This window comes from Coniophora puteana (assembly GCF_000271625.1).
Source record: "Coniophora puteana RWD-64-598 SS2 unplaced genomic scaffold CONPUscaffold_13, whole genome shotgun sequence".
NCBI lineage: Eukaryota > Fungi > Basidiomycota > Agaricomycetes > Boletales > Coniophoraceae > Coniophora > Coniophora puteana.
In genome coordinates, this window is record NW_006913065.1 from 399,610 (window position 1) to 416,812 (window position 17,203).

General features: G+C 52.0%; 6 protein-coding genes across 6 annotated transcripts; 3 read left to right on the plus strand and 3 right to left on the minus strand.

Annotated features, from left to right (window-relative positions):
* Positions 1 to 417: 417 nt before the first annotated feature.
* On the minus strand, positions 418 to 2,480 carry CONPUDRAFT_84624 (uncharacterized protein). Its single transcript, XM_007774856.1, has 5 exons — positions 1,786 to 2,480; positions 1,409 to 1,720; positions 1,327 to 1,349; positions 1,107 to 1,262; positions 418 to 1,049 (listed from the first exon to the last, which is right to left on the minus strand). Exons 2-5 carry the CDS (start codon positions 1,496 to 1,498, stop codon positions 866 to 868), a joined length of 453 nt encoding a protein of 150 aa, XP_007773046.1. The 5' UTR covers positions 1,499 to 1,720; positions 1,786 to 2,480; the 3' UTR covers positions 418 to 865.
* Positions 2,481 to 3,202: 722 nt separating this feature from the next.
* On the minus strand, positions 3,203 to 5,553 carry CONPUDRAFT_157843 (uncharacterized protein; the record flags this gene model as incomplete). Its single annotated transcript, XM_007774857.1, has 9 exons — positions 3,203 to 3,354; positions 3,410 to 3,558; positions 3,609 to 3,881; positions 3,939 to 4,386; positions 4,438 to 4,860; positions 4,910 to 5,011; positions 5,063 to 5,144; positions 5,228 to 5,367; positions 5,517 to 5,553. 9 exons carry the CDS (start codon positions 5,551 to 5,553, stop codon positions 3,203 to 3,205), a joined length of 1,806 nt encoding a protein of 601 aa, XP_007773047.1.
* Positions 5,554 to 5,793: 240 nt separating this feature from the next.
* On the plus strand, positions 5,794 to 7,503 carry CONPUDRAFT_84625 (rRNA adenine dimethylase). Its single transcript, XM_007774858.1, has 6 exons — positions 5,794 to 6,080; positions 6,149 to 6,161; positions 6,218 to 6,366; positions 6,421 to 6,910; positions 6,961 to 7,067; positions 7,119 to 7,503. The coding sequence occupies exons 1-6, from the start codon at positions 5,905 to 5,907 to the stop codon at positions 7,159 to 7,161; spliced, it is 978 nt and encodes a 325-aa protein (XP_007773048.1). The 5' UTR covers positions 5,794 to 5,904; the 3' UTR covers positions 7,162 to 7,503.
* A 1,345-nt stretch (positions 7,504 to 8,848) lies between these two features.
* On the plus strand, positions 8,849 to 9,603 carry CONPUDRAFT_63115 (kinase-like protein; the record flags this gene model as incomplete). The annotated part of the gene is made up of 2 exons (XM_007774669.1): positions 8,849 to 9,143; positions 9,563 to 9,603. Coding segments are annotated over 2 exons (336 nt in total), but the record flags the coding sequence as incomplete, so codon positions are not given.
* A 2,309-nt stretch (positions 9,604 to 11,912) lies between these two features.
* On the plus strand, positions 11,913 to 14,250 carry CONPUDRAFT_139405 (MFS general substrate transporter). The gene is made up of 6 exons (XM_007774859.1): positions 11,913 to 12,359; positions 12,410 to 12,694; positions 12,752 to 13,209; positions 13,268 to 13,803; positions 13,862 to 13,904; positions 13,955 to 14,250. Exons 1-6 carry the CDS (start codon positions 12,023 to 12,025, stop codon positions 14,042 to 14,044), a joined length of 1,749 nt encoding a protein of 582 aa, XP_007773049.1. The 5' UTR covers positions 11,913 to 12,022; the 3' UTR covers positions 14,045 to 14,250.
* A 342-nt stretch (positions 14,251 to 14,592) lies between these two features.
* CONPUDRAFT_157847 (heat shock protein 70) lies at positions 14,593 to 16,987 on the minus strand (the record flags this gene model as incomplete). Its single annotated transcript, XM_007774860.1, has 8 exons — positions 14,593 to 15,013; positions 15,070 to 15,545; positions 15,593 to 16,143; positions 16,197 to 16,492; positions 16,543 to 16,635; positions 16,690 to 16,704; positions 16,763 to 16,775; positions 16,828 to 16,987. The coding sequence occupies 8 exons, from the start codon at positions 16,985 to 16,987 to the stop codon at positions 14,593 to 14,595; spliced, it is 2,025 nt and encodes a 674-aa protein (XP_007773050.1).
* Between the last annotated feature and the right edge of the window lie 216 nt (positions 16,988 to 17,203).

Here is a 17,203-nt window from a genome sequence, read left to right on the forward strand (position 1 = left end):
CTTCTCCAAACGCCCTAAACCATAGTTGACGTCAGGCCTCGTCAGGCGAGCCGTCAGTTCCACCGACAGTCGACATTCCGATGTCGATAGCAAAATTAATTACTCCTAAACGGTGCTACAGGTGACAAATTGGAAACTCGACCTCGATCCGCCGGGCTTGAAGGCAAGTGGGGTACGGAGAATGGTCTGGAGTAAATAACCTTACTCCGTGGACGGCCTTCCGCTATGTAAATTTGCAAATGATATGACCCCTCTGTCGTTGAGTATTCTTGACTTGGGTCGATGGAGGTCGTTTTCTCGAACCACTTACCGTCAGTAAATTCAACCAAGTATCAGGTTTCTTTCTGATGGCGTTGGATCGCACTGGCAACCTGATCACACTTTTTAGACATTCAATCTAGCTAATAGATTCACTGGGTAGTACATTATCGATTATTGTAATCTGAAATGGAAGGAGCGGGTTGTAGTAAGCTGTAACAAGCGAAGCGGATGCCCGTATCGAGGGCTTGGCAATAGCAGAGCGGAGAAGCGAGGTGCAAGAGTATAATACAGCAATTCAGTTTGAGTGAGGAGATTCAAAGATATGAAAGATAGTACTTCGTGGTCCGGTGCACCAGGAACCGGCTTCAACGGTAAAACAATTCAACTAAGACACAAGAAAGCTGCGAAAGGAAAGGAACGGAGTGGTTGGGGTAACGAGGCCCAGGGCTGGTTAATTGGAAGTGCCAGGGCTAGTGAGTCCTAGCGGAGCTGAGATAGCACTTGCGGAAGCAATGCGTTGAGTAGCACGAGCAATGAAGCAGCAGAGTAAGATTTCTGCCCACGGAGGACGCACTGCGCCGCCGAGAAGGCCGGCGTTGTTGCCTCATGATATGCTGTATGTTGATAAGTTGCGCGACTTTGGTTTCCGCAGGGAAAAATGCCTGGTCATTGACCGACCGCTGCTCTCGCCGCGTCGTGATGTCGGAGATATGGGTGCCATAGACCTTGCTCGTCGCTGGTAGCGAAGGGAGCGGACACACGAGAGTTCATCGTGCACGTCTTCGGACCTGGAAGGTGGAGTATGTTAGCAAGTGAGCAGCTGTACATATGGCGAAAAGACGGACTTCGTCTCGTCTGCTGCTTCTTTGGAGATAGTCCCGAACTCATCGACCTCCGCTATGCTGAGCGGCACATTTGGGTTGGGGCGCGAACGGGGGTGTCCTTTAGTAACCACGTCATCCCAGCCGGGCGGGAGACCGTCAAAGCCATCTCTTGCCATGCTGCACCGTCAAGCAACGATGTTAGGTGTGCTCATTGACGCAATAACAATAGAAAGGCTCTTACCTGACACTACCATGGTAATGATGCTGTCGGCATCTCCATGTCAACAACCTTAGTCCTCGACTGCTCAAGCTCAGACACGTACCTTGAAGTTCCATGGGGATGAGATCTCCTTGTCTCCTTGTTCGTCCGCCTTTTCGGGTTCTTTGCCCTCCTTGTGCGCAGTGGGGGACATTCCATGAACGAGGCTCGCGAGAAGAATCCAGAGGCGCACGAGCGGCTTAGCCGCTTCTGTGTGCTTTGGCAATTTCTTTCCGTTGATCTTTGCACGCGCAGTGTTGTCTGCCTCTACGCGGGCGCGCAACTCTTCTTCCCAGGCGGCGGGGAGGCCAGTGAAGCCCGGCTTTGAGGAAGCGACATCCTTTGGTGGGGTTGTACACGAAACATGAACATTATGCTGCAGAGCAGTATGGTGATTGTCAATGGTGAGACGATATCCTTCCAACGCGTCTGAGGACATACCTGAAAATACCATGGGTAGGAGATATCACCGTCAAGCTTCGCCTTCGTCGCGGTCGAGACGGGTCGTTTTCCGAGCTGTCTGGCGGAACGCGAGCGCGTGAGCTTGCGGGGGGAGGTTGATTGGGTTGGGTTGGTTGCCATGGTCTAAGCACAGACCCTTACTGGAGCTTTATAGGTCCCGCCAAACAGATAATATAACGGCGGGTTCAAAGGCAAAAGTGGACTAGGCCACTATTCAGTTTTAAGGTGGAATGGGCGGACCAAGCCTGTGCGATGTGGGGTGACCGCCGCGACCTATGCGGACGAGTACAGGTTTGGCTCTATTTTGGTTTGCACGACGCTGTGTAGCGGATAGGGTGGCGTACAGAATGAGGCGGCGAGCGCACTTGGAAAGTCGGGTGGGGATTGAGATACTTAGATGAGCACCGGTATCGAGAGAGGGGGTGGAGAGAAGGATCACGAAACGATGGTAGTGTGGAAGGGTTGCGTTGATGGAGATGAGAAAAGGGCCTTGAACTTGGAAAGCTTGGGGCGCGGATCCAGCACCTACTTAGCTACCCGAGTTTCAATGTGCCTATCGGCCCTGTTCCGCTCCAAGTCAGTGCACAGCTCTGAGTTCAAATGCGCTTCGTGACTCAAGGACAGCTTTTGAGTACTGAAGGAAGCGGTCGACGGCGACAGAAGGTCGAGAGCGTTGTTAGAACCAGGAGAAAATACCTGGGCAAGGTGGAAGATGCGAAGAGAGGGTCAGAAGCAACCAACTCAAAAGCGGGCTAGAGCGTGGTTGTGCCTTCCATTACGTACGCGCCCGCCGTCATAAATAAATAGGAGCATGGCTTCTTGGCGTTGGTGCGTTACTGACAAAAGAGACGATGTCGACTTTGCCGGCGGCAATGGAGAGGCCGTGATTACGGTTGCTCCATGGCAACGGATCGTTCAACCAGTGGGGGCACGGAAGGTAAGTGTTCTCCAACAAAACGCGCCTTGTCTATGCCGAGAGCGAGTTCAAGCATTTCAGAAGAAAAGAAAACGCTATCATACAACCTCATACAACACTGACAAGGATCTTGCCAGGAACAAAACGGACGAGCGTTCAGGAACAAATTTCGGCACCGGTGAGAATCATGATAGCCACTTCGTTGGTTTTTGCTGCCTTCAAATGGTAATCTATTTTCCTCATTGGCCCACCCCCGGTGATCGGGCCGTAAAACTTGCGTACTAAAATCATGATTTGTGACGAGAATAGCGCGAGTCCTCGCACATCGGACTTGTACTCTGCAGCCCGCCGATGTAGATTTTGAAGTTCATGCGCGCTCATGTTACCATTTCCAATGTCGGTCTGGATGTCTACAAACAGTGGCTCATGACAGGAGGAGAACACAAGACGATTACGGACAATCACTAAGTAACATTGAGCTCATCGCTTTCCTTTGGGTTTGGCTTTGGGTATCTCTGCATCGATCCACTGCTTTGGCACACCTTTCGAGATGAGGAGGTCTACAACTGGCTTGACCTGCTTGCCTTGAACGAAGATTTCCAACCCCGCATTCTTACCGGCCAGGGGTGATACTAAAGAAGTGGTGTCTCTAAGAGGATAGACGCAGGTCAGGATGAATGGACACACCTGAGGTTGCACTTGCACAGGTTTTTCGTAGTTCTTCTGCAAGTTCGTCGGCGTCAAGAAGATAAGGCTCAAAGCCAGTGATAAGCGTAGCCACACGATTCCCCTGGCGCGTTTTGACCGCAGCAGAAATTCGCTTGAGTTGGCCTTTCCTAAAATCGGGGTAAGCGGAAGTGCATGCTTGCACGAAGAGCTGATTTACTTGGGCGGTGGTGGCACAGAATCGCCTTCACGGTAAATCTGGTGCCAACTCTGCATTTTGCTGGAGAGCTGCTGAATGAGCTCTTCGCGCTTTACGAAAAGGGGTTCGCTGGAGGTTGACGCAGTTTCGCTCGGTTTCTTGGATGAAATGGCGGTGCGAATAACCCCATCTACATTGACATAGGCTTGGTCGTTGGGATTCGTGAGATGATGGGCAGCGATATAGGAGTTAAGGGTCGACTTAAGATCTTGGTGTGTGTAGAGTGCCTCTGTGCTAAAGAACGCGAGTAAGAATCAGTCAGATATGTACGGATTTCGGGAGGTCACATACTCAAAGCCGCCTTGTTGAAAGAAAGACAACGTCTGTAAATGCGGTCGCCACAGCTCATTCACTACAAGCTCATGTGCTCGGTCTTGCTCAGCGCGTTCGCGTTGCTCCTGACGCTCTTTCTTCGCTTCAACGTCGCGAATGGTCGTGTACTTGGCGTGACTCTTAACATCAACATGGCCCGCATTTATAGATAGGATTAAAATATCTCCTTTGAGGTCCTTCAGCTTTACAAGGCCATCTTTCTCAGTTGCCTTGAGGAAGGTGGTGAGAGACTTGTATGATGAGTGCTTAATGTCTATTGGGGTTGCTTGTGAAGACGCTGGGCGCGCAGGGAGGATATGTGCTGAGTAGAACGTGCTGGCGGGGATGGGAAAAGTAGCCGCGGGCAAGGAACTGACGGTGGTGGCGATAGCCTGTATGAGAGACGCTCTTAGTATGTCTGACACCTCTGTAGCTCACTATTTAGCAAGTAGTCAAAGGAATAAATGCGACATGTTACCTTCTTTGCTGAAAGATGATGCAGCTGCAGGTTTTGATGCGGGGTTCGAAGGAGTAAACTCTGATTTGCCGAGCTTTACTTGGTCGTTACCTGATATCTCAGCGGCTCCCCCGATGCTGAGATCCTTCAAGCCTTTCCCCACATTGGTCTCCTCAGGATCGTTGGCTATGTCTGCCTCTTCTCCGTCGGACAGGGTTACATTGCTTCCTTCCGGAGGATCCCCACCTCTACCCATCGTAAACAGGTGGTCTTTCCAAGTATGAAGCACGCGAGCTGCCTTCCCCTTTCCACGCTGGGTGATCACCGAGGCATCTACATCAGCCCGGGCAACAGCCAACGGCGCGCCCAGTGAGCTCCCATCTCTCGAGACGGTGGTGATGCTGACAAGTTGCCCGACGACAAGGTTGGCCGGGTGATGGAACACTGGTTTATGTGTCACGCCACTACCGCAAACACGTTTATAATAGCTTACCACCAGGTATCATTAGGTCTGCACCACCGATGAGCACGGGAACGACAGCAGACGGCGTCGAAAGTACTGGAAGGAGATTGGGGTGTTTCCATAGCGTGTACACTGAGATCTGTTTTTAAACATCCGCAACGGTGGTTACCTAGCCTGACGTACCAGAAGGGATAAGCTCGTCTGCATCTTTGCCTTTCCCGATTGTGAACCAGATCGGATCACCGTCAGGAGCCAAATATGCCACCTAGACGCACCAAAGTAGTGCGTAGTAACATCGATGCATTCAGGCTCTCAGCGGGCGGGATTCTAGCAGAGGACGCGACGTACGCCGGGCTCGTCAAGGTGCGTGATAAACTTTGCGGATTGTAATCCATCTGGCACGAGTGTATCTCCAACATCTGCGGAAATGGAGAATGTCCTTGTGACGCGCTCTTTGAATTTGCGTCTATCTGAGCTCCGGATTGGTGCTATGAGAACAGTGTAAGGACATTGGTATGCGTGTAAAGCCAAGTCAAGGGGATGAAGGTGCCCAATCACGCATTAAGCAAGTTTGAACAGAAGGGAATTACATAGCATTAGTCGTCGACGGCTTTGCAGGTACATTGCAACGGCATACCGGACGTTTTGAGATTCCCAAGGGGTTTCTTGAACATCAGGGGCGCGTACAAGTAATCTCAGTGAGTACCGTGGTCTGCAGAAGCAACTACAGAAACAGAGGGTGCTTATATGAGAAGTAGATCTGAAGCAGGTGGACACCTGTAGAAAGACGAAAGTAAGTGCGAGAGAGATTGGAGAGCCATTTTGGAGCCATTGCGCGCCTCAGTATAAGGACTGACTGAACTCGGTACCGGAATGAGTGCATCTCCGAAGTCCGATCCAGCGATCCTCATTTCCTCCACCATTATTCTCGCTTGATTAACTCCACTGGTTATTGGCCCTCATAGCGAGCCCTTTCGTTTTGCCTTCTCTTTCCTACAGATAGCCACCCTGCACTTTCCTTCAATATGCCAAGGGCTACATCGGAGCGTTTTGTGCGCGCCCACCAACCCTCTGCCAAGTCTTCAAAAAATGCCAGTTCAGCAAACGATGCAGGCGGAGGGAATAGCGGTACACGGAACCCTCTCTTCAACACCGAAAGATTTGGCCAGCACATATTGAAGAACCCTCAGATCGCCACTACGTGAGTTTTGTCGCTGCTGGCCTCATAGGGCCTCGGAACGTGCACCGATTGATGTTAGAGGTTCATAGAATTGTTGAAAAGGTGAGCATTTTGGAACACTTTCAGAAAACCACAGCATGTTGAGGATGTCCGTATAGGCAAATCTTCGCCCAACAGACCGTGTGCTTGAGGTCGGTCCAGGCACTGGAAACCTGACTGTGCGCATCCTTGAGAAGGCAAAACACTGTACGGCCGTAGAAATGGATCCACGCATGGCTGCCGAGGTCACTAAGCGTGTGCAAGGAACGTGCGTACTCTTAGGTCCCTAAAATTGAAGCCTAGCCCATAAGTTATATCTTAGACCCGAACAACGCAAGCTTGAGATCATTATTGGCGACTTTGTCAAAGCTACCCTCCCCTATTTCGACGTCTGTATCTCCAACACCCCATACCAAATCTCGTCGCCGCTCGTCTTCCGCCTTCTCTCCCATCGCCCCATCTTCCGCTGTGCCATTTTAATGTTTCAACGTGAATTTGCGCTTCGACTCATTGCTCGACCAGACACCGAACTGTGGTCACGTCTGGGTGCCAACGTCCAGCTGTATGCGAAGGTCGACCTCATAATGCACGTCGGAAAAAACAACTTCCGCCCGGCACCTCTAGTCGAGTCAAGTGTCATTAGACTTGTCCCCCGGGATCCGCCACCACCTGTCCGGTTCGAAGAGTTCGATGGTCTAGGAAGAATCGTTTTCTCCCGCAGAAATAAGACAATTCATGCATCGTTCCTGGCGCGGGGCGTCATTGATATGATGGAGAAGAATTGGCGGACGTGGTGCTCGGAGCAGGGTCGCGTGAGTGTAGCGCCTAATGCTCTCGTTTTTTATCCTCATTTTCTTCATAGATGGTTGAAGACAATGCCGACATGAAAAAGAAAGTCGAGGAAATTCTCACTGCGACAGGCTACGGAGAACAGCGAGCCGCAAAGATGTCCATCGATGACCTGTTGAAGTAAGCTTTTCAAATTGTTCGTCATCCTTCGCTGACGCTGGGCATATGTAGGCTGTTGTCAGCGTTCCACGATGAAGGCATACATTTTGCTTGATCTACGACTCTTCTACAATCTACATTAGATATTCTCGGCTATCGCTAAGGCTCCACCCTGTCCGTTTCACCAAACAAAACGGCTTCGCAACATGCAACAAGGCCAAGGATACCCCTTGTGATGAAACTGTCGGAAGTTAGCATTAGGGGCTCCTCCTGTATCTCATTGTTGCTCTTCGTGCTTCTCCGTGGCTTAAGCGTTGTACGTCTATCCTATTTGTCATAACACGTTAGGGTGAGCACGGTATCACTTTTGTTTGCACAAACGAACCGTGTAGATTAGTACATCATTGTGTGTGCATCAGGCGGCATACATACACCATCGGAAATATCCGACTGTCACTCAACAGCAAACGCTGAAATCTGTGACAAAAACGTACCGTGAGCAAGGCAAGCTCGCGGTACGTTCTTGTCAACGGTTCTGACTGACACTCTACAGTTGGTCTAAATCTTGAAACAGCAACAGATACAGATCCGCCGACCAACAGGCTGGCCCTCACCCTTGTGGGCCTCGAACACAACCTTCAAGGGGCGCCATCCACTCAAGAGTACTCGAGTAAAACAGTTTCAACTTACTCCTGCGTATGTGATACGTCAAAATGCTAGGAGATACTGAAAATCAAGAAACAACCGTACGTCTAGCATCTTGATGCTACCCTCGGACCTGTTGTATAGGCCGCGGACCCCATCCAACCCCTGGCTAAGGGGCTGACGGTCAGCCTCTATAAAACGCATACTCTCGAGGATTTCTCCCTCTACAGTTTCATCCACATACCCAACTCACCTTCAAGCAACACCGCACTATCTGCCAACACTTTCGCCATGGTACAGTTCGTTAAATCCCTCCGACACGGCATCTTCGAGATGTTTCTGTCCCCCCTCCGTCCGGACCGTCGTCCGTGCACTCTGCTGAATATTGAGGTCGACGAAGGCCTTGGAGAAGAAGGTGGAGACGATGCCTCTTGTCAAGTCTTGACTCCAAACGATGTCATCAACGTAGACCACCAAGGATACGGACCGCTCTATCATCGTTTATTTGCTCTGCAGATTGATTTTGGGGCTAACAGCGAACCTTGTGACGTCGTCGAGAGCGTTCTAGCGCACGTTAGTCCCTCTTGGAGCGACACGGAAGTCCAAGCTTTCATGGACTTCCTTGAGAACGCATGGCCGACGCTCGAGAACCAGGTCAATCGGCATCAGGATTTTCAGATTCCGATTCACGAAGAACTTAAGTTCCAAGGATATATCGGCGGCGGTTCGTTCGGCAGGGTGTTTCACGTCACAGACTTGGATCACGAGCCCTACGCACTCAAGGTTATCTCCAAAGAATCCCTTCAGAAACCATTTTCGATCCAGTTGCTCGAGAAAGAGGTTAATATTATGAAGGCTTTCTCCGGGGACAGACGCTTTGCACAGCTGCACGCGTCCTTTCACGACGAGCGAAACGTTCACTTGGCTATGGTAAGTTTATTCTAACGTATCCTGAGTGATGCTAATGATGTCAGTCACTCTACCCGCGCGGCTCCCTTTACGACACCTTCCTTAAGCGGTGGGGTTATAGAACTGGCCAGGCGCCTGGATTCTCCCCGCATGAGCTTCAAACCTGCGGTGCCGAGCTGGTGCGTCTGATCGCATCCTTTAATTCCAACGTATTGCTCATCTCTTGCCAGCTCGATTGCATCGAGGCCATGCAACAACGCAGTGTCCTCCATCGTGACATCAAACTCGAGAATATCCTCATCGATGACGACGGTCACCTCCTCCTTTGCGACTTCGGGCTTTCTTGCCAAGGCTCCAAGGCCAGTGCAACTTACTTGAGCGGGTCTCATAGGTACGTTGGTCTGAGGGGAAACCTGGACAATGCATGCTGCGGCACATGGGAGCTTCTGCCCCCGGAGGCCCTGGCTGGCCGTCCTTATGGCTACGAGCTGGATCTTTGGTCTTGGGGTATTGCTATGTATCTCATGGCCATGGGAACGGTGAGTTAAACCTGATCTAATGTCGGCGTAGACTTACGGGTATTTCTCAGTTTCCTTGGAGGGGAAATAGTCCGGAGAAAATCAGGTCCGAGATAAGGAACGGATTGCCCTTTCCGGAATGCATGGATATCGACCCGGTGCTGAAAGATCTCCTCAAAAAGGTATGTTACGTTACCTACGTCTGGGTAACAGCAAAGTACTGAAGGCATGACTTGCAGGTTCTGCGACCTGACAAGCGGAAGCGATACTCTCTACATGCTATCAAAGATCACCCCTACTTTGTGGAGGTCTCCTGGTCTGCCATCTCTTCGCGCTCTGTCCCTTTATTCCCCCCCTCAGTTCCTTCCGCCACTGTCTCACACAAGACCCTCGATGATAACATCGACAACTATCGTATCTTGCCATTAGTCGGTGCGGTGGAAGACCTCTTTGATGGCCTCACCTACGGCATTTATCCTCGTATTCACGTGATAATATCTGGCTGTTTGTCGCTCAACTTCAAAGTTCCGAAGCCGCTGTCCATCGCATACCACGGCTGGTGCAACACTGTCACTGTCACTCCTGCTGAAGGTGCCCGACTTTACGTCGACAACATTGAGCTGGCCGCCCTCGCCCTCGCCAAAGGATCTGCCTCTTGTCTCGACGTTGGCACCCTTGGTGGGGCTTTTACCGACATACCCTCGTTAAAGGTTATTTCCTTAGTCATCAAACGACTGTTCGAGCGGGAAGGTGATTTCAGTATCGCCGCGGTGAACCGGGATTCGGCATCGGCCATTGAGCAATGGTCCGAATGTGATCATGCGATTATCGAGGAAATTGATCAGCAATGCAGCCCACCGAGTAGTCTTCACGCCCGTTCTTGGCCATCCTTCGAGGACACTGTCGTTGTCGAAGACGATGTTTTTTCAACTGTCAACCACGGAACTACTGGCGACAGCGCTGGAACTCTGGAAACAGCCACACGAAGCTATCTCTCCCCGTGCTTGCTCGGCGAAGCCGCTTCCTGGAAAGATGCTGGCTTATCTGACGAAGATACTGACGTTGCTCTCCAAGCCCTCGCTTCAGACATGGCTATCGCTGAACTGTCATCGTTCAGCGCGTTCACCTCAGCTTTCAAGCATCTCTTCGAATCCGAACACGACTTTCTCGTGGCGCAGTGCGCCTCAGATTGCCATGAAGCAACGAGCTTCGAATTAGAAATCGAAGGCGACGAGATTGTAGATGAAGTTTTCAGAATGTGCTGCCCCGTAGAAACCTCGCTCTCTTCTCCTCGTGCGCCTTCGGATCCACGGATCGGACGTATGAACGGCCATTTCGACGAGGAATATCGATCAACACCTACTTTAACCAGCAACTTGCGATTTGAGAACGCGGTGGGCCATAGCGTGGAGGGCAATATTTATCTGCATAGCTTGGTGGATACTCCGCTTCCACCCTCTTCCGACCCACACGAAGATAATGACATATTCGACAACTTCGATACTCATGCTGTTTTTGGTGCCACTACCACCAGGCCCAACGTGGCACTTGGCTCCTTCGAGGATGATATCGACGCTGCAGCTCACGAGCCTGTGACCAGGTGCACGAACACTGCCGACAGCCATTCTCCCACAAAGATCATCGTCGGTTCATCAACTTTCAGCATTGCTCCCTTGGGCATGAAGCATGCTTTCGACTTTGGCGACGATGCTTCTAACGGCGGTAACCTCAACGACGATAGAATCGCTGGCGCCGTGGTCGATCTGTGTAGCTCCAGTCTTACACCTACTGGTTCATCTCTCGATAAGGATGCTACTGTTGACACGGAGAAAACTGCCGGCGATGATGGTGCAGTGCTAGATTCCTCCACTGGACAACATATCTCGCTCAACTTGGCGACGAAGGAAGAAGACCCTGGTGGAACCGACATCCATAGCCCGGTTACCATTGGCGGTCATATGTTCTGGCAACATGATATAGACGCCGTGGGACTCTGGACAATCAACACGCGCAATACCTTGACCTCAGACGAGATTGGTGACCATATCTCTACCCCAATACAACAACGTCTACCAGACGCCTCTGGTATCCTCACGGGCGATCTTCAATCTCTCAAAGAAGTAATGATCGATTCTCCTCAACAAAATCATTCGCACTCGCCGCAATGGGACTTTGACGGCATCGCTTGTCTTCCCTACCATCCTTACCAGGCAGGGAAAAATATCCTCATTCGAGTCTGTAGTGTTCTGCGTCAACTTAATCCCTGGTCTTCGGCGGCGCCAGCTCAGACGTTGCACACCGAGAATATGGTCTGAGTTGACCAGCCCTTTTGAAGATTCATACTAGTCACCCCCATATCGCTCGCATAGGACCTTCAACATAGACTTTTCTTTAGAGGCTTTCAGCTGGATCTGGCGGCATGGACACTTCCTAATTGTTCTTTCGATGCGACTTAATTGCATGTTATAATATAGTAAATATAATCAACATAATGCTTTAAGATCTGAACCACATTTGCTTAGTTTCTATATGTTCAATGCTTAAATCTCAACTTTCGACACTATTGGTTAGTCAAAGATAAATCATCAATAATTCGTGTCCTGCAATCACCTTATTCCGACGCAGCGGTTAGTGGGATGCTAGTGTCCTCCGGTGATTTCGTAGGTCTGTTCTGGGGCAACGGGCGCAACTGTCCATGTGGCCATCTGTGGCCACCACAGAACCGCGCAGTTGCTCGTGAGCTCAAACGTTCTTCCGCAGTATGTTGTGTACGTTGCCGTATCGCAAACCTCGTGTCGTAAGGGCGGCGCGCAGCTTCAAGTTCTCGAAATCCCTGCCATTCGCGCTTTTCCAAGTCCCATCACCCTTCGACCCCAGCACCTAGCAGCTTGAGTGACGTGCACCATGTCCCTGGATCGTACTCGCTCTACTGAACGCACCCCACTCGTCTCTCGCACCCGCCATGGTAGGCGCAGCCGGAGCGTCTCCAAAGAGCGTGCTCTTTCTCCCATCGCACGTATCCTCCCCGTCGCTATCGCATGGCGTCTCGCAAGCATGCTTCCTATCACGACCACGCTCGATATCGTCCAGAAAATCGTCTGTGCTTATTGGCTTGTCCGCAATGATCCGGACCAAATCCCCAGCGGAGGCACTCTTCCAGAGGAACTGTGCAAGAATCCAGATATCTCACGAGACCTTTCAGCTGTCATTACGGTACTTGGCTTGCTCGACGGTATATGCGGTCAGTATGTCCAATAGGTGTTAGTGATGGGGGCTCACAAGAACGCCTAGCCATGCTTGGGTACAGTGCAGTATCGTTTGCTTCACAGCGGATTGGCCGTAAACCCGTTATCCTGGCCCTACTTGGTATAGGCGCTCTAGGAAATGCATGCATCGTCCTCGTTCGCTTCCTTCCCGACAACCTTGCTGCTGTGGCCCTCATCCTTTGGGTCTTGTTTCAGTCGTTAACAAACCCCCTGGTCATCGGCTACGTTGCTAATATGTACGTCATTGACCAAGTCGCTGCTGAGACCCGCATGTCCGCACTCAGTACACTGCAAGGTGGTGTAACCGTAGGTGTGTACATTATCTACCCTGTGACGACGCATCCGCTCATTGTCATTAAATCGTTAGGCGCTGCTATATCAATGACTGCCGGCGGGCTCATAACAACGCTTTCGCACCACAATGATTACGTCTTCATCATCGCCCTCGTAATCCTCATTTCTTCTGCGGGGTATGTCACGTTATTTGTCCCGGAGTCCTTCACCGTGGACCGCCGTGCTGAACTCGCACGCGAGCGTGAGCTTGCGCGACTTGCCTCGTCGTCCGCTGCGCTCTCTGCGCCCGCTGGAGATCATACGCTGAAGACGCACGCAAAGGCGATTGGTCACATTATTGGAGCCCCGATAGTTGCAGTTATGCAGCCTCTGGGTCAACTGAAGCCAACTAGGGATCCGCAGACAGGAAGGAAGAACTGGCGGCTTGTTTTGTGCGCCGCGTATGCATTCGTCGAGATTGTCGGCGAGGGATACGCGTCCACGGCGCTCATTCTCTATCTGACTAGCAGGTACCATTATACTCCAGCACAGGTTTGTCCCTCAGCGTAGTAAAGCAGCAGCTTTCGTTCTCACTGCAGACGCATCCTAGAACGGCTACGCCCTAACGACTTTGCTGATATCTGCGGCAGTCGTCTTGACTGTGGTCATCCCGCTGCTTCTCACATACCTCCGCCCGTTCTACGCTCGGCGACACGCCTCTACACACACTTCCACCTCTTCTTCTGATGCTGTAGCTACCACACGTATCGTTAATGCCCCGCGCTACGGAAGCACCACCACCGAGGAATCGGCCGGTACCAGCGCTCCAGCGAATGCAAACTCGACAGAAGGCGACGACGACACTGTTTCTGCAACGTCTGATCGGCTCGACGTGCACCTCTCCATCGTATCTGTATTCATCGACGCACTCAGCTACGTCGCTTTCTCGATCGCCAACAGTCTCGCGGGGCATCTCGTGGCCATCGCGGCCATCGGGTTCGGCGCGGGGCGCGGGCCAGCGTTCCGTAGTCTGGTAGTAGCGACGGTGGACCCGCTCAAGTCGGGCGAGGCGCTCGCAGCGGTGGAGATGGTCGCTAGCGTCGGGACGTTCGTGTCGACGGTTGTGTTGGGGAGTATCAGCACTGCGTTCGTTGCTTTTCTTCTCTCTTCATGTATGCGCTTTGTCGCTGATATAAATCTGCAGAACGATATCGACGGCACCTGAAACGGTCTTTTACGTGCATTCAGTGAGTTCTTTGTCCTCGACTGTTACGTCTGTATGCTAACAACTACGTAGGGAATCGTCACTCTCGCTGCTTCCATACTCCTACTCGTTCGCGACCGTGACCGGTGGGTTACACCGCCAGAGGAGGAGGAACGGCAGTAATTTGCTCAGGAACTCATATTCAAAAGAGAATCGACGACTGCCCAACATCCTTTTACCACCATACTTTCTGTGAGAATTTGAAGAGACGCAAACGTAGCTTACAACATGGAGGCAACTAATGTCTGTATTAACGCACTAGCGCTATCATTTGTTTGAGCATTGGGCCCAAAACTTCATGTACGTTGCGGCACTGTGCAACATTTCTGCCATAAGCTTGGTAGCGTTCTGCGGACGAGCTCACGGGCTGATTGTTTTTGTGGTTACCACGTCATACCATGGAATATAGAAGACAGCCAAAGGAGCAACGAGATAGCTAGCAAAGGAACAGTACGAAGGAGCTGAGATCTGAGACGCCAAGATGCGTTGGAGTACTAACTCACATAGTTCGAATGAGACAACATACCGTAAACCAACTTCTCCCCCACCGAACAAGACCAGGCAATGCCAGAGATTTGAAGAAATTTCTGATTGACTATAGCTAGCTGTTCTATTTTACGCGTGCCCAAACAGTAGTGTAGTTTGCACGTATGCCCATCGAAATAAACTCTCTACAGCTCATCATGACCGTAATAGTCGTCGTCGTCAGCGTCGCCCGAGGAGGACTCGCCGCCAGCGTAGAGCTTGCTCGTGATGGGCGAGACGATGCTCTGGACCTCGCTGAGCTTCTCCTCGAGATCCTCAGTGCTGGCCGTCTGGCCGTACTCGTCTATCCAATCAGTTGTGTCCTTGATCGCGTCGAGGAGCGCCTTCTTGTCGTCATCCTCGAGCTTGCCACCAAGCCCGGACTGGTCAGCGAGCTGGGACTTGAGGCCATAGACGAACGACGAGAGCGAGTTGAGGGCCTCGATGCGGCGGCGGTTGGACTCATCCTCGGAGGCGAACTCCTCAGCCTCGCGGACCATGCGCTCAATGTCCTCCTTGGAGAGACGGCCCTTCTCGTTGGTGATGGTGATCGACTCAGACTTGCCACTAAAGGGAGCCCATGTCAGTGCTATGGTGGATAGGATTCCATATGCGGCACTTACGTTCCCTTGTCAGCAGCAGCGACCTTCATGATGCCGTTGGCATCAATCTCAAACGTGACCTCAATCTGGGGGACGCCACGGGGAGCAGGGGGAATGCTGGAGAGCTCGAACTTGCCAAGGAGGTTGTTGTCCTTAGTCAAAGAACGCTCGCCCTCGTAGACTTGGATGAGGACAGTCGGCTGGTTGTCGGCGGCGGTAGAGAAGATCTGGCTCTTCCGGGTAGGGATGACGGTGTTGCGAGCGATAAGCTTGGTGAAGACACCACCAGTGGTCTCGATACCAAGGGTCAGGGGGCAGACATCCACGAGAACGATGTCCTCGGTACCCTCCTCACCAGACAGGATACCGCCCTGGACGGCAGCACCGTAGGCGACGGCCTCGTCGGGGTTGATGCCCTTCGAAGGCTCCTTGTTGAAATATTCCTTGAGGAGTTGCTGAACCTTGGGGATACGGGTAGAACCGCCGACGAGCACAATCTAACACAAAATCAGTATCAGGCCAAGAAGTATAGACTACCACGTACCTCGTCAACATCCTCCTTCTTGACGTTAGCGTCCTTCAGAACCTGCTCGACAGGCTTCATGGTCTTGCGGAAGAGGTCCATGTTGAGCTCCTCGAACTTAGCGCGGGTTAGGGTCTCCGAGAAGTCGTTGCCGTCCTCGAAGGACTCGATTTCGATGCGAGTGGATTGTTGTGATGAGAGGGTGCGCTTGGCCTTCTCAACTTCGCGCTTGAGCTTGCCCATGGCGCGGAGGTTGCTCTGGACATCAGTACCGGTCTTCTTCTTGTAAAGTTTGACGAAGTAGTCGATCACGCGGTTGTCGAAGTCCTCACCACCAAGGTGAGTATCACCGGCGGTAGCCAGAACCTCGAAGACGCCGTCGTCGATGGAGAGGAGGGAGACGTCGAAGGTACCGCCACCGAGGTCATAGACGATGATCTGAGACTCTCCGCCCTTCTTGTTGAGTCCGTACGCCATGGCGGCAGCCGTGGGCTCGTTGATGATGCGGAGGACCTGGAGACCGGCGATGGTACCGGCATCCTTGGTGGCCTGACGCTGAGCATCGTTGAAATCTACGACACTTGGGTGAGCTTTAAAATGGTAGAACTAGAGCAGGAAAACTTACAGGCAGGGACAGTAACGACGGCGTGAGTGACCTTCTCGCCAAGGTAAGCCTCAGCGGTCTCCTTCATCTTGGTAAGCACCATGGCGGAAATCTCCTCGGGTGTGAACTCGCGGGTGTCGCCCTTGTGGTCGACAGCGATGACCGGTTTGCCGCCCTTGTTGATGACTTCAAATGGCCAGTTCTTCATGTCACGCTTGATATCAGCTTCGTCCATCTTGCGGCCAATGAGACGCTTGGCATCAAAGACCGTATTCTTGGGGTTCGTGTGGAAGGCGTTCTTGGCCGAGTCACCAATCCTAGATCCATGGTTAGACACAGGAGTAAGGTTAAATTTTCGGAAGCTTACAGTCGCTCGTCGTCGGTGAAGCCGACCCATGACGGTGTAATACGGTGTCCCTGGTCGTTGGCGATGATTTCAACGCGACCGCCACGCTGCACACTGAAGGAACACGTTAGCCTGAGGTTCGGTGGAAATGTTCAGAATGCTGCTTACCCAACGCATGAGTAGCTAAGTAATGACGAAGATGGTTAGTATGCGATTCAGCAGGGGAGCATCAGAGACATACGTAGTGCCCAAGTCTGTTCAAGAGATGTTAGAGCCAGTGTGCGCAGCGGGACCAAGCACACGTACCAATACCAATAACTGTTCCATACTCGCTCTTGCTGGCGTCCTGCGCTGAGGCCACGGGGCAAAGACAGAGGATGGCGAGGAAAGCAAAGAAGATGAGAGAAAGAGATGAAACCATCTTGCGCGACTGTGCGCGAGACGGGCGGCGGTGAGGGCCAGACATGGTGGTTTGGTTCTGAGCGGGCTCGGGTCGGCAAGTCCTGCTTTTATGGACACTCAACTTTTCTGCCACGTCTCCGCTCCGGTACACGTCAACACTTTGTGCTTTCCCACGGCCCTCCCTCCACGCAACACCGAGCACAAGTATTGCACTGGACACGTACTCACTTTCTCGCCGTCTCCGCTGCCGAGCAAGTCCAATGGTCACGCCGTGTTCCTC

What these genes read in the sequence shown, in the direction of transcription:
- CONPUDRAFT_139405 (XM_007774859.1), top strand. Translation starts at nt 12,023, where the DNA reads ATGTCCCTGGATCGTACTCGCTCTACTGAACGCACCCCACTCGTCTCT. An exon ending in GCAAGGTGGTGTAACCGTAG is followed by an intron (nt 12,695 to 12,751) that starts GTGTGTACATTA and finishes TTAAATCGTTAG; the next exon opens with GCGCTGCTATATCAATGACT. An exon ending in TTGGGGAGTATCAGCACTGC is followed by an intron (nt 13,804 to 13,861) that starts GTTCGTTGCTTT and finishes ATAAATCTGCAG; the next exon opens with AACGATATCGACGGCACCTG.
- CONPUDRAFT_84625 (XM_007774858.1), top strand. Translation starts at nt 5,905, where the DNA reads ATGCCAAGGGCTACATCGGAGCGTTTTGTGCGCGCCCACCAACCCTCT. An exon ending in GGTGCTCGGAGCAGGGTCGC is followed by an intron (nt 6,911 to 6,960) that starts GTGAGTGTAGCG and finishes TTTTCTTCATAG; the next exon opens with ATGGTTGAAGACAATGCCGA. An exon ending in TCCATCGATGACCTGTTGAA is followed by an intron (nt 7,068 to 7,118) that starts GTAAGCTTTTCA and finishes GGGCATATGTAG; the next exon opens with GCTGTTGTCAGCGTTCCACG.
- CONPUDRAFT_84624 (XM_007774856.1), bottom strand. Translation starts at nt 1,498, where the DNA reads ATGTCCCCCACTGCGCACAAGGAGGGCAAAGAACCCGAAAAGGCGGAC. An exon ending in CATTACCATGGTAGTGTCAG is followed by an intron (nt 1,263 to 1,326) that starts GTAAGAGCCTTT and finishes TTGACGGTGCAG; the next exon opens with CATGGCAAGAGATGGCTTTG. An exon ending in GAAGCAGCAGACGAGACGAA is followed by an intron (nt 1,050 to 1,106) that starts GTCCGTCTTTTC and finishes TCCACCTTCCAG; the next exon opens with GTCCGAAGACGTGCACGATG.